The sequence below is a fragment of the Hemicordylus capensis genome, chromosome 8, assembly GCF_027244095.1.
Source record: "Hemicordylus capensis ecotype Gifberg chromosome 8, rHemCap1.1.pri, whole genome shotgun sequence".
NCBI lineage: Eukaryota > Metazoa > Chordata > Lepidosauria > Squamata > Cordylidae > Hemicordylus > Hemicordylus capensis.
The window spans coordinates 29,175,009-29,187,379 of record NC_069664.1 but is presented as its reverse complement, the minus strand read 5'-3'; the positions used below and the strand labels follow the sequence as shown (position 1 = coordinate 29,187,379).

The 12,371-nt window shown below is 52.6% G+C and overlaps 1 protein-coding gene across 2 annotated transcripts in view; it reads left to right on the top strand.

The window, feature by feature from the left end:
* Positions 1–11,806, top strand: part of CBL (Cbl proto-oncogene) — a 48,033-nt gene extending 36,227 nt beyond the window's left edge. For both annotated transcript variants that reach the window (XM_053269185.1, XM_053269184.1), the window contains 7 exons: positions 1,747–1,878; positions 2,427–2,804; positions 3,682–3,776; positions 4,481–4,636; positions 5,435–5,559; positions 5,910–6,092; positions 7,416–11,806. In XM_053269185.1, coding sequence (XP_053125160.1) covers positions 1,747–1,878; positions 2,427–2,804; positions 3,682–3,776; positions 4,481–4,636; positions 5,435–5,559; positions 5,910–6,092; positions 7,416–7,699 — 1,353 coding nt within the window. In that variant the 3' untranslated portion in view covers positions 7,700–11,806. The remainder of the gene's footprint in view (positions 1–1,746; positions 1,879–2,426; positions 2,805–3,681; positions 3,777–4,480; positions 4,637–5,434; positions 5,560–5,909; positions 6,093–7,415) is intronic.
* The last annotated feature ends 565 nt before the right edge of the window (positions 11,807–12,371 follow it).

Genomic DNA, 12,371 nt, shown 5'->3' with positions numbered 1-12,371 from the left:
TAGTTGGACTTACCTCGGGAATCTCGGAAAAGGTCTTTCCATTCACGTCCTCATCTGAAAAGATTCCTCAGAGGGGTCACCCAGGTGTCTCCTCCAACAATACACCCATTTCCTACTTGGAATTTGCACATAGTCCTAAGGGCGTTACAGTCTACACCCTTTGAGCCCATCTATGTTCTATATTCTATCGATATAATTCTCCTAAACGTACCCATCGCTAATCCCATGTGTGGCAGCTCTTGCGAGAGTTTGCGAGCAAGCTGCCGATTAGCGATGGGGATGGGCAGAAAGAAACTGCTGGCCAGGAGAACAGCCGAGCAGATGGGGAAGAGAAGCGGCAGCCCAGCCGGCTGGCCACCGAGGGAGGAGAACTAGGGGGCCCAGATGCCAGAACACCAAGTCAGCTAGTAAAATGTATTTTGATGACTATTGTTGTTCAGATTGGCATTTCTGATAGCAGTTACTTCGGCCAGAAGGGTGTCAGAATTACAGGCCCTATCCATTAATAGGTCTTACTGCATATTTCAACAAGAGACAGTATGCCTTATAGCGGATCCCTTTATACGTACGAAGGTGGCTTCCGCTTTTCACCAGTCACAAGATATCTTCCTGCCTTTGTCTTGCCCACATCCAGTGCACCCAGCGGAGAAGAAGTGCCATATGTTGGATGTGCGTGATTGCCTTAAAAGATATATAAAGAGATCCGCCTCTTTCAGAACCATGGTGGCACTGTTTGTTTCCTACCCTCCTGGGTCCATGGGAAGGGCAGTTACTGCTTCGACCACCACAAGATGGATCAAGGCTTGCATAGCGTTGGACACAACATCTCCATCCTCCGTCAAACATGTGCGCACACTCCACAAGATCAGGTCATGTGCGCACACTCCACAAGATCAGCAGCGACCTTGGCTGCTTTTTCTACAAATGCCCCAGTGCAAGAAATCTGCAGGGCAGCAACGTGGAAGCAGCCTTCAACCTTTACCAAGCACCACAAAATGGACCTGTGCATCAGCACCAGCAGCGTCCAGAAGGAGAGTACTGCAGCAGGTGCTTCCCCAGGAATAGACAAGGACGCTCCCTCCCTGTTGGGTTCACAAGCTGTGGTATGTCTCAAAGAGATGTCCTTGACCCCAGCAACTGAGAACGGAGCATTGGTTCACTTACTGTGAAGGCTTCTTCTGGCTGCTGGAGTCAAGGACATCTTGGCCCACCCAGATTGACGTCCTTCTCTATTTCTGGGATACCATCTTATCGTCAGTAGGTAATCTGTGCTTGCATCTCTGTCTCTATACACTTCTCATCAAGACACAAGGTGTGGCTGCCTTTTTATATCAAAAGGTTCAAGGAAATTGTTCAGTCAGTTTTTCATGCCTTATTACCATTTGTTGCAGTGGTTATTTGTGTTGACTTTCCTGTTAACATGATAAATTGCCATGACACTTTCACAACTTGGCCAAAAGAACTGGGGCAGGGTTAGCCCCCTCAGGCTCCAGTAGGCATGTGTTCCCTTTTTAGCTAATCAAAACTGTCCTGCCTTGGAGCACGTGAGGGGGAGAACCCAAAGAGATGTCCTTGACTCCAGCAGCCAGAAGAAGCCTTCACAGTAAATGAACCACGTTCTGATCCTAATGCACCTGCCGTGCAGACGTTGCAGTAGGTTACTGGTGCCAGTACTGAAATTAAGGAGTGACTTGGCCCCAAAGTGGTGAGAGCTGGATTAAAGGGCTGTATTCTGCTTCTTTGCAGGTAGAGCGTCCTCCTTCGCCCTTTTCAATGGCTCCACAGGCATCGCTTCCCCCAGTACCCCCACGACTAGATCTTTTGCAGCAACGGGTGCAAAACCCACCTGGAGCTTCAAGTCCAGGGACCACATCAAAGGTACACATTCAGTCTCTTCCTTCTGTGCAGCAATGAAAGGGTTCTTCCTGAATGGGTGGTGGTTCTTCTTTTTTGTTTTTCTTCATCCAAGGAGTTCCCAGGTCTTCCAAAGTGCCTGGAAACTCATGTCCTGCATTGCTTTGCTTAATGATAATAATGATAATAATATATTTAGATTTATTAGATTCCACTCTATCCTGTGAGTTCAGACGAGCTTTCAGCAGTTTTTACGATCAGTGAACCTCTTCTTCCTTTCCACTCGTTTGGGCGTTTGCCCGGGGACAAGTTATTGACCCAGCAAAGCATCAGACTGGCCTGGATTGCCACTTGGACTGCTGCTTGATTTTCAGCCAGAGCACCACTTAGCCTGGCATCTGTGCTGCTGAGAAAGCGACGTGGTTCCACGCAGCCACTTAGCTGCGCGGCCCCCCAGAGGCTCCTTTCTCAGTTTCCGCATTCTTGGATTTCTGGAGCAGCTACAGGGCATCAAGTTCCTGATCCCAAGGCTCAACTTGTGTCATTTGCCCTTGTATCGTTTGTTTCTGCAGGCCATCCCCGGTTCCCTTCACAAAGACAAGCCTTTGCCGATCCCTCCAACTCATCGAGATCTCCCGCCCCCTCCGCCTCCAGACCGGCCACACTCTATTGGGGCAGAGAGTCGGCCTCAGAGGCGGCCCCTACCCTGCACGCCAGGAGATTGTCCTTCCAGGGACAAGTTGCCTCCCATGCCCTCTAGCCGCCAGGGAGAGCTTTGGCCGTCGCGGCCAGTTCCCAAAACTCCAGCTGTGGCTGCAAGTCCCGGCGAGCCTTGGGCAAGTCGGGATTCGACGAACCGACACTCTCTCCCTTTCTCGCTGCCTTCTCAGATGGATGCCAGAGCGGATACTCTCAGGCACGGGAGCTTGCTGAGTCTGGACACCGTGGTGGTACGTGCCTGTCTCTCAGACCTGTAGCATTTCCTTGCTTGCGGTTTCACAGGCCAACCTGAAAGCCGGTCTGGACATGGAATGGCTGCGTTGTTCTTGTTAGATGGGCGCCTTGCGGAGGCTCCAGCTCTGCCCTGACACGGGCTGCCGCCTCGGAACTAGCAAGAGCTGTGAGAGAAGAGATTGCCTGAGGGCCAGTTTGCCCATCGAACTGGCACAGGCTCTCTCTGTGGGTGATGGGGAATCATGGGGGAGAGCTGGTCTTGTGGTCGCAAGCATGACTTGTCCCCTAGCTAAGCAGGGTCTGCCCTGGTTGCATTTGAATGGGAGACTAGAAGTGAGAGCACTGTCAGAGAGTCCCTTAAAGGGATGGAGCCACTCTAGGGAGAGCAGAAGGTCCCAGGTTCCCTCCCTGGCTTCTCCAAGATAGGGCTGAGAGAGATTCCTCCCTGCAACCTTGGAGAAGCCGCTGCCAGTCTGTGAAGACAATACTGAGCTAGATGGACCAAGGGCCTGACTCAGTCTGTGGCAGTTTACTATGTTCCTATGGACAGTGTGCATTCACACCCCGTTGGACACCGCAAGTGTGATCTCGCTCCACTTCTTGGAAGGGGCAGGGCTGAACAAATTGTACATGCATATGGCCCATGCCCCACATTGTGCTGATGGGGTGCACATTGAGTATTTGTGTTGCTCCTTCCCATATTGTCCTAGGGCACGCCCCCACAGTATTGCCCATGAAATGGGGTGCTCAGGCTCTTCTATAACCAATGCCAGGGAAGTTCTTGGTGCCTGTAGGGGTGGGGTGGGGGTTAGGGAGGTTGTACTTTTCAAGCCATCGGCCAGTGGCAGCACTTGACCTGATGTTTCCTTGCAGAACCAGCCCGGTGGGCCTCTGGCTAGCTCAGACAGTGAACATTCGAAAATCAAACCTTCTTCGTCTGCCAATGCCATCTATTCGCTTGCTGTAAGGTATGCTGTTTTTTTCCTGACGGGATGTCTCAGCACACTGGCCAGTATAAAGTTGGCTCACACAATCTATCATAGGTAGCCATTTAGTGTGCAGATGTTTGTGCTAGTTTAAGAATGTGTTTTCTCTGCACTGGAACATGTTACTTGCTGGGATGCTAAAATGCATGAAATTGAGGGGATCATTTATTTTATATTAAATTGCATCTGTCTTTTTAAAAAATGCTTAAAATTACTGGGCAACAACCAGAGCAGTTAGTTGACTAAGCAGCATTTGGAAAGACTGAGACAAGTTAGAACTAACTTAGTCTGGGTGTGGCCCATTGTGTTATGCTTTTAGCTGGTTTCCTTGAATAAAAGAGCTCTGAAAAAACTGAGGACCCCCAGCACTGGTACTCATAAGCTGTCTGGGGTGCAGAGTAAGCATCACAACAAAGCCAAGGCTCAGCCAAGCTAAAGATGCTGCTGCCCTAAGTGTAAGGGTCTGAGGCCTCTACTGCCTGGAGGATGGAATGACACATCCTGGATTGTCATTTGCTGTGCAAGGATTGGCTTTGGCTTTGGCCCAGTTTAGCATTCTGGGAATCTGAACCGGGTCAGAAGCCTTTCCAAACCCTTGCTTTGTTCTCGGAATTGATAGTTACCATTTTGTCTCCTTGATGGGTGACCCTTTCCCCCTCTTCTTTCTCCTCCTCCTTCCCCCTTAGACCGCTGGTTGTGCCAAAGTTACCGCCTGGAGAGCACTTGGAAAATGAGGAAGACACCGAGTACATGTCTCCATCCTCTCTGCCCCTCGTGCCACCCAGCTCGGCTGCCCAAAAGCCAGAGGTCAAATTGCCTTTAGAAATGACTCAGAGCTCACGGTGAGGGGTTGGTCTCGTTTCAGCTGAACTTTGCCTGTCATGGTTTTCCTTGCTTTGTGTTTCCAAATTACTCCATTCCAAGGTAAGAGGTAGGCCATGAGACTGAAGCGCAAAAGCAAACATGTGGATTTACCTGAAGATGCAATTTAACTCTTCAAGCCCTACCTCCAAAGCTTACCTTGGACCTGGAGAGGCAGCTGCCTTAAGGATCGTGCTGCTCTTCCAGAGGAATGTTTCCTTGTTTGCTGTAACAAACAATAGACATCCTATAGATTTAGGCCCTGTTCATGCATTCCCTTTTCATGTAGTAAAGTCTCCCTGGGACAACTTTTACCAAGTTTCATATACAAATACAGCACTCTGAATACCTCCTAATGTTCTAAAGCTTACTCAGGTGTGAAAAGTGCCAGCTCTTAATCACGTGAGGGGTTTTTCAAAAAGCACGTTGCCTTCCAAAGTTGATGTGGCATAATCACCTTGTGAAGACTATCTTAAAGGAGAGTGAATTTTACTTTTTGAAATGTTTATATACCACTTTCCCAAAACTGCTCAAAGCAGTTTGCAAAACTGAGACGTGACCTGCAACAGAAACCCGTGGGCTTGGATCTTTAACTCGAATGACCCCTGGAAATGTAACGAAAGCCCAGAACCAAAAGAAGTCCCGTTTTGTGTGGCGGATGATGACCTCTGGCCAGAATGGCTTTATAATGTGTAGCCTTGAGCCCAGTGTGCCTTGCCTGCTTTGGCTGCAGGAGGCTGCTGAGTTCCTGAAGCACATGTTCTCTCTCCTCTGCTCAGAGTGCTGGAGTGTGACCAGGACCTTGATGGCTGCACTTACGAAGCCATGTTCAACATCCACTCCCAGGCGGCGGCAGTGGCCGGAGCAGCACCAGCACCTGGCTGTGAAGCTGTCAGTGCGCCTGGTGAGTGTCCCGAGGCAGGCTTCACCAAAGACCCAGGCGAGGAGCCGCAGGCTTGCTTTCTCCCAGGCTCTCACTCTGGCTTACCTGAGTTTGTGTTCATGGAATGCAGAAAGAAACCAGGGTGTGAGTGAAGAGAGCGGCTTGTAAAAGTGGGCAGAGTTGGAGAACTTCCTGGGAGCTTTCAGATGGGTGGCGTTTGGGCAGTGTTTGCATGCTCCCTGCTTTCTGCACCGTTTGTTTTCTGTGTTGCTTCCTCAGCTTTGGGGTTTGGGCGATGCAGGTTTCCCCTCTGAATACGTTTGCAAGGGCTAGAGGTGGTGATGTGCTCCTTCTTTGTTTGGTTTTCTAAGCTGAAGGGGACGTCGCGGCTGCCGATGCCAGCAACGGGCCCGAGGAGTCTGAGAATGAAGAAGACGGCTACGACGTGCCCAGACCGGCCATCCCGGTGACTGTTGCCCGGCGCACCCTGTCGGATATCTCCAACGCAGCCACTGCCTTCAGCCGTGTCTCTCTGGACAGCGATGTTCTGACAGGTGCTTAGTCTCGGGCCTTGCTGTCTTGCCGCGTGGTGGGCGGGAAGGCAGAATATGCAGGAGGAGAGGCTGGAGGACAATCGTCATCGAGGAGGGAGAGAAGTCGGCTTGGACCTGAACGTGGGGGGACTGGTTTCCCTCTGTGATGAGGGGGAGAGCCGTGGGCTTCGATTCCGGGGATAGAGGCTGAAGTCCAGAGTTAGGAAGACATTCCTGTCAGATCAGAACAGCAATGGAAGTGGCCCTCTCTTGAGAGGTGTGGGAATCTTCTTCCTTGGAGACCCTCGAAGCCAGGCTGGCCAGACACCTGTCTGGGTTGCCGAGGTGGGCAGTGCACAGGGGTTTGGGCTGGTCCACTGGTGTGCCGTGACTTGGGTCATACCCAGTGAGGGCTTGCAGGTGCAAAGGAGCCCTCAGAGGGAACAGAGGGCTGCAGGCGCAGAGCTGATGCTTAGGAGAGCTACAGCCAGGGAGCCTAGACAGGACAGACTGCCGTGGCCTGACTCTCCCCATGGCAGCGTCATAGTCCACAGAGAGGATTTTCTGGGTTCTCTACAACACAGTGTGTTTTAATGGGAGTTGGTTCATACTTTCAGCGGTGAGGAATGGAGCGATGTGCCTGTGTGCCTGAACCAGTTCGAGATCTCTCTGTTGTGCCACTTGCCAGTAAACCTTCTAGAGCAGGACTGGGCACTGTGGCTCACTAGCTGTGCCCGATCTTTTGCCCAGGGGGCTTTGCGTGGGCAAGGTTGCCAGTCCCACCTCCTGACCTTTTGATCCAAAGCCATAGCCCTTTGGCATTCAGGAGGCAGTGCTCGGGAGTGCTCACAGGGCCCATTCTTCACTTCTTTGTGTCTGAGAGGCTGGGAACCAGCAAGAAGTATGGCCTCAACTGGGCGTTCTTTTTGCTGGCCCTCCCCTTCGTGGCGCATTTCTCCGAAGTCTTATGGCACAATGACAACTTCCCCCATTCCAGAGGTGGTGCCTCTGAGACCCTTTCTGTGCCTCCATGCTGTGACAAATGAGACCAGCCATGGATTTCAGCAACTGACTAGCTAGCCAGCTGTCTGGCTCTTTCAGCTATTGCATATCTGGAACTCGGGGCTGTGCCTCTGTCATCACAAAGCGGCTGCATTTATGGAAACACGCCGTATGCGAAGAGTTACAGCCCCCAAGTTGAACGTTCTTGTTTCTGTCGGGGTGTCCTCTCCCAGCCTTGGATGACAGCCGCTGGCTGGGGAAAGGAGGTCTGGTCTGCAAGGCCCTTGTCCTCTCCCCTGCTCCCCCCCACTCTTCTTCCCCTGAACGCTCTTTCTCTTCCAGGTTTCTCGGACGGCTCCCAGGTTCCCGAGAGGCCGCCAAAGCCCTTGCCTCGGAGAATAAACTCTGAGCGGAAAGCGAGCAGCTGTCTGCAGGGCAGTGGCGCTGGGGCTGCCTGTGCGGCCTCCCCGCAACTCTCCAGCGAGATCGAGAGCCTCATGAGTCAAGGCTACGCCTATCAGGACATCCAGAAAGCGCTCGTCATTGCCCACAACAATATCGACATGGCCAAAAACATTCTCCGAGAATTTGTCTCCATTTCCTCCCCTGCCCACGTGGCCACATAGCACCCCTTCTGGCCCTGCCTGGGACACGCCTGTTCATCCGCCCGCCTGGGCAACCTCCTGCCCAGCTTCTACCTAGAGGAGGCGATCGGCTCCTTGCTAGACTTCTTGTGAAGTCAGCCTGCCTCTACAGCGCATCGGTCATCAGGGTTTTATGCAATTCCAGGTTTCAGAGCAAATGGCATGGAATGGAGCAGATCGGGGTGTTCTTGACAGTCTGTGTGTCCTTTGGCGTCTCCCCTCCGCCCCCAGCCCAGCCCAGCCCCTATTTCCCAGTTTGAGAGGATGGCCGTCTTGCTTGTGGAAGGAATCCGGGGGCCCCTGCTGGTGGGCAGGGTGGGGTTGAGGCATGTGTTTTGTGCTGTGAATCTGAAGCAGACGCCAGGCGTCTCCACTTGGCTCCTGGTATGGCCCCCCCCCCGCCGCCACCGTGGTTCACAGTACTAGATTTGGGCCTCTGCACTGCTGTATGTTTTGGCTCAGGCTTTTCCGAGCACCTGCCACTCGGGGACCGTGTCTTGGCTGCGGAAGAGGTTTCGCCCGCGTCCTTCTGCGAGGACCTCCGCTCCCCTTCCCTCCGCTGTGTCCTGCCTTCTCTGTCTCCACGTCGTCCTTTCCAGCTCCCCGTTGCTGGCGAGGCAGGCTCCTCCTCTTGCCACACACTGGATTGTCCAGCGTCGGAGATGTCGAACTACTTGCTGGTGTGGGATGAGTGCTGGGTTTGTTTGTGTTTCTCTGAGAATTGGATGCTGCTTTGCTTTCTGGCTCGGGGCAGTCTCCACTTTAGAGCTGCGATGGCTCAAGGTGAGAGCAGTTCCCTCTTCGACACTCCTGGCACTGTGGCTGGCCCATCCGGATGCCCCTACGATGGCACTCCACAGGCCTCCTGCTCCAGCCCACCCACCCGCTCCTTTGGAGAGCTTTCTGCGGCAGGGCCATTCCTCTGTGTACTGCACCACTTGGTTGGGCGCAGTGTGCTCAGCGAGGTCCTTTTACCCGCCCAGGAGGCTCCCTTGTTTACATTTTAAGCTTGGCGGGGCTGGGGGTTGGGGTGGTTCTTGATGGCGTTTTGGGGGGAGATGCGTTTGGCCCTTGGCAGCTGCAGCCTGTGTCCAGAGGAGGTTTTCCTCGTTCCTCCAGTTTCCAAGCCTTCACGGCAGTGTTCGCTATATTGGGCAGAGGTTGGTCTTAACGTGTTGCCTGTTTCGTTTTGCCTGCAGTTTCCCTGTCAAACTGCACTGGCTTCTCGGCCCCAGAGACGGTCACTGAGTTTTTCCACTGGAAGAGGAGGGGGCCAGAGAGAGGGACCTTGCACATACGGGACCTTTTCCGCACTAAGCCGACAGCCTTGCCTGTCCACGGGCGCTTGGCTCCCTGGGGGAAATCACTGGGGGGGGGATGCGAGAGGAGTGACCTCTGTGCGTGCTGCGGGTAGAAGCCCACCGGTGGTGTCTCAGTGCCACTTGAAAAGGGTGGTGTGACTGGAAGGCAGAGGGAGAGCGTGGCTACAGCCCAAGTAGCCCTCGTCTGTGTCTTTTGCTGCCCCGGGAAGGAATTGCCCAACGCCAGTGCCGCCCAGACACTCCAGGAGCCCTGCCTGTGCATGGGGCAGAGAGTGGCAGTGCCAGCCGGGCTGTTCATGTGAAACACTGTGAAGATTTGTCCCTAGCCAGCCCCGACCCACGTGTCTTGTCGGAGAGCCCGGCAGCATTTCGGAGCAGGTGGGTGAGGGAGGCCCTTTGTCCCTTGGCAGCCGCAGCCGCAGGGTAGCTTGCTGGCCGGGCAGTCTCTCGAGCCTTGAGAACCAAGCAGCCCGTCCTTGTGAAAGAAGGCGGGAAGGCTGCTGGAGGGGACGAGGCTTCTCTCCAAAGCTGCCACTGACTCTGGCTTGGGTCAAGGGCCGATTGACAGCGGCTGGATATCCCAGCCGGCTCGGAGAAGCTGCCGGTGCTGCCGTCGTCGTTGGGGGGTGCTTGCAGCGAATCTTTGTTGCCAGCTGGCCCTGGGTGCCCCCCTGGCGCCAGGCGGCAACAGCTGCAGCAGTGGCAGTGAGTGGGCCATGCGCGAGACGCGCGGAAGAGCCCAAGTTTAGCAAGCCCTCATCGTTGAAGACTGGTTGCCTGTGGCTACTATTCCATGGACTAGACGGTGGTGGGCGAGCATTGTAGCATGTCGAGCGGACTGGACTTTTCTGCATGTGTCCTTTTTTTTGTCCACTTATTGTGTCTTCAATTTACGTGAGGAAATGTGTTAAGTGGCTCTTTCTCCTCGAACCACATGAATGTCATCGTTTGCAAGCACAACAGAGGCAGCGTGAGACGCTTCCTGGGGTGCGTTCCCTGCTGCTTTTTTTTAATTTTGACCTTGTGATAGATTTTCCTGTGTCTCGATTTAAAAAAAAAAAAAATCAACTTATTTTACATAAAGCCAAATGTTTAGTGCCTTTTGACAGGGGAAATGCTGTTATTTCCACCCTGGGATCTGAAGGAGACGAGATGGGTTTAAAACGTCGCCAGGGAGAGCACGGAACGACTTCTTGCATCCAGCAGGCTGGAAGGAGCAACGGCCAGAGCCGTGTGTCCCACTTCGAGACCACGGAGCTTTTCTTACCTGAGCCCTGGCACAACAGTGAGCTGCCTGTTTTGAATGTCACCCTAAGCTTGGCTTAAAGGCAGGGCAACGGGTGCAGGGTTTTAACAAAAACCATGGGGTGTTCTGGATTATCCCCAAAGAGAAAAGGAGTCTCTCTCTCTCCCTCTCCCCCTCCCTGCCCCCTTTCCCTTCCCAAAACAGAATGAACAAAATAGACACAGAGGTGGCAAAAGGCTGCAAGCCAACGAGAGCCATGTTGCCGGGCTTGGCCTCTTGTGCAGTTGCCTGCCGTCCTCAGGGCCCCTGTCTGGAAGTGCCGTGGGGATTGTCTGTGGGCATTGCCTCTCATGTAATGTGCTGTTGAGACTCCCCTGTTTCTGGGGATGCCCTGTGGACTTTGCCCTTCAGCATGAACAGGACTCAAGAAATCCACTAGTCTGCTTAGGAGGGGAGAGCTGGTCTGGTGGTAGCAAGCATGACTTGTCCCCTTAAGCTAAGCAGGATCCGCTCTGGTTGCATACGAAAGGGAGACTAGAAGTGTGAGCACTGGAAGATCTTCCCCTCATGGGATGGAGCCGCTCTGGGAAGAGCGGAAGGTTCCAAGTTCCCTCCCTGGCAGCAGCATCTCCAAGATAGGGCTGAGAGAGTTTCCTGCCTGCAGCCTTGGAGAAGCCGCTGCCAGTCTGTGCAGACAGCACTGAGCGAGAGGGACCAATGGTCTGACTCGGTATATGGCAGCTTCCTTTGTTCCTATCTGTGACAAGTGGGAAGTGATGCCTGACGAGTAATGTACCAACATAGCTCAACGAGTCGAATTTCTGTCTGATTGCTGAACAGAACCAACCTTTCCTGACCCCCCCAGTATGACATGTCCAGTGCCTGTTCTGTGGCCCAGTGCTGCCTTCCTGCAGGGGTTTATAAAGCCCACCCTTTGGGGCAGCCATTTTTGGGCAGAGTTGCTTGCCACTGGTGGCCGTTCTTAACCCATTCATGAAGACTCTGCAGTTTGTTTGGCAAGAACTGCTAGTGGGGATGTGGGAGACGAACCAACGTGCTGAATTACAGGTCCACTTTGGCCGGGGGGGGGGGGGGAGCAGGATCAAAAGTAGCTTTATTTCTCCTGAAGGCTGAGAACCGAGTTAATATCAGTGTTAAAAAAAATTCAGATTTTCATTATTTTAAAAGCTAATGTCATTAATATTAAAAAAAAAAAGTTATATTAGCAGTATTTAATCCTTTCAGACCTGTAAAGAATAAGAACAGAAGGTAAATATTCTTACAGAGTAGCTGAGCTTTAAGATTCATTTGGTCTAAAGTCCTCTTTTTTTGTTTTTGTTCTGCAAATACATTGTTCATGTTTTAGAGGTTATACTAATGTTATTTATTTTTCATTTTTGCAAGCTGCCCACTAAAGAGCTTGGGTGGGGGTGGAAGAGGGTTAGGGAATTTCATGTGTGTCAGTAAAAGAAAAAGAAAAACAAAGTTTTATTTTTAAATAAATTTCTTTGTTGTAGCAGATTTGTTGTGTTGTGTCAGTTGGACGCGGTGTCCCCATAGGCCTCGGGTCATGACAGGGGCCATTCAAGCTGCACACAGGGCTGGGGGTCTGGCTGCTTGAAACAAGCTTTTCTTCCAGAGGACCACCACTCACCTCCCTGACAAGTCAGATCTCGGCCTCCAGCTGCAGTCTGCTTGGGGTATTTCAGAAGTTCCCAAGATATATAGCGTGTTTAAATACCATGGTGCAGTGGTTTCTAAATTTCCGGGGGGGTGGGTGGGGGGGAGAAACGGAACTTGGCATTCTGGAGATCTCCGGCTTGTTCTTCTTCAAATTCGTCACCCTTAAGGCTGTGCAAGAAGACTGATAGTCTGTGGAATCTCAAAGCTGAGCCAGTTTGCTAGGGCTTTGGAGGTGGGCCTTCAGTGCCTTCCATAGCTCTTGGTTTGGCCTTCCACACTCAGCATGTGTGCACACACCACATACACAGATTCAGTGTGCTCGTCCTGCATCCTCTTGAGTGGTATAGAGCCCTAGGAGTGTCTCAGCTGCCATGCGGAAGTCTGGGCATCAATTGCCCCACAC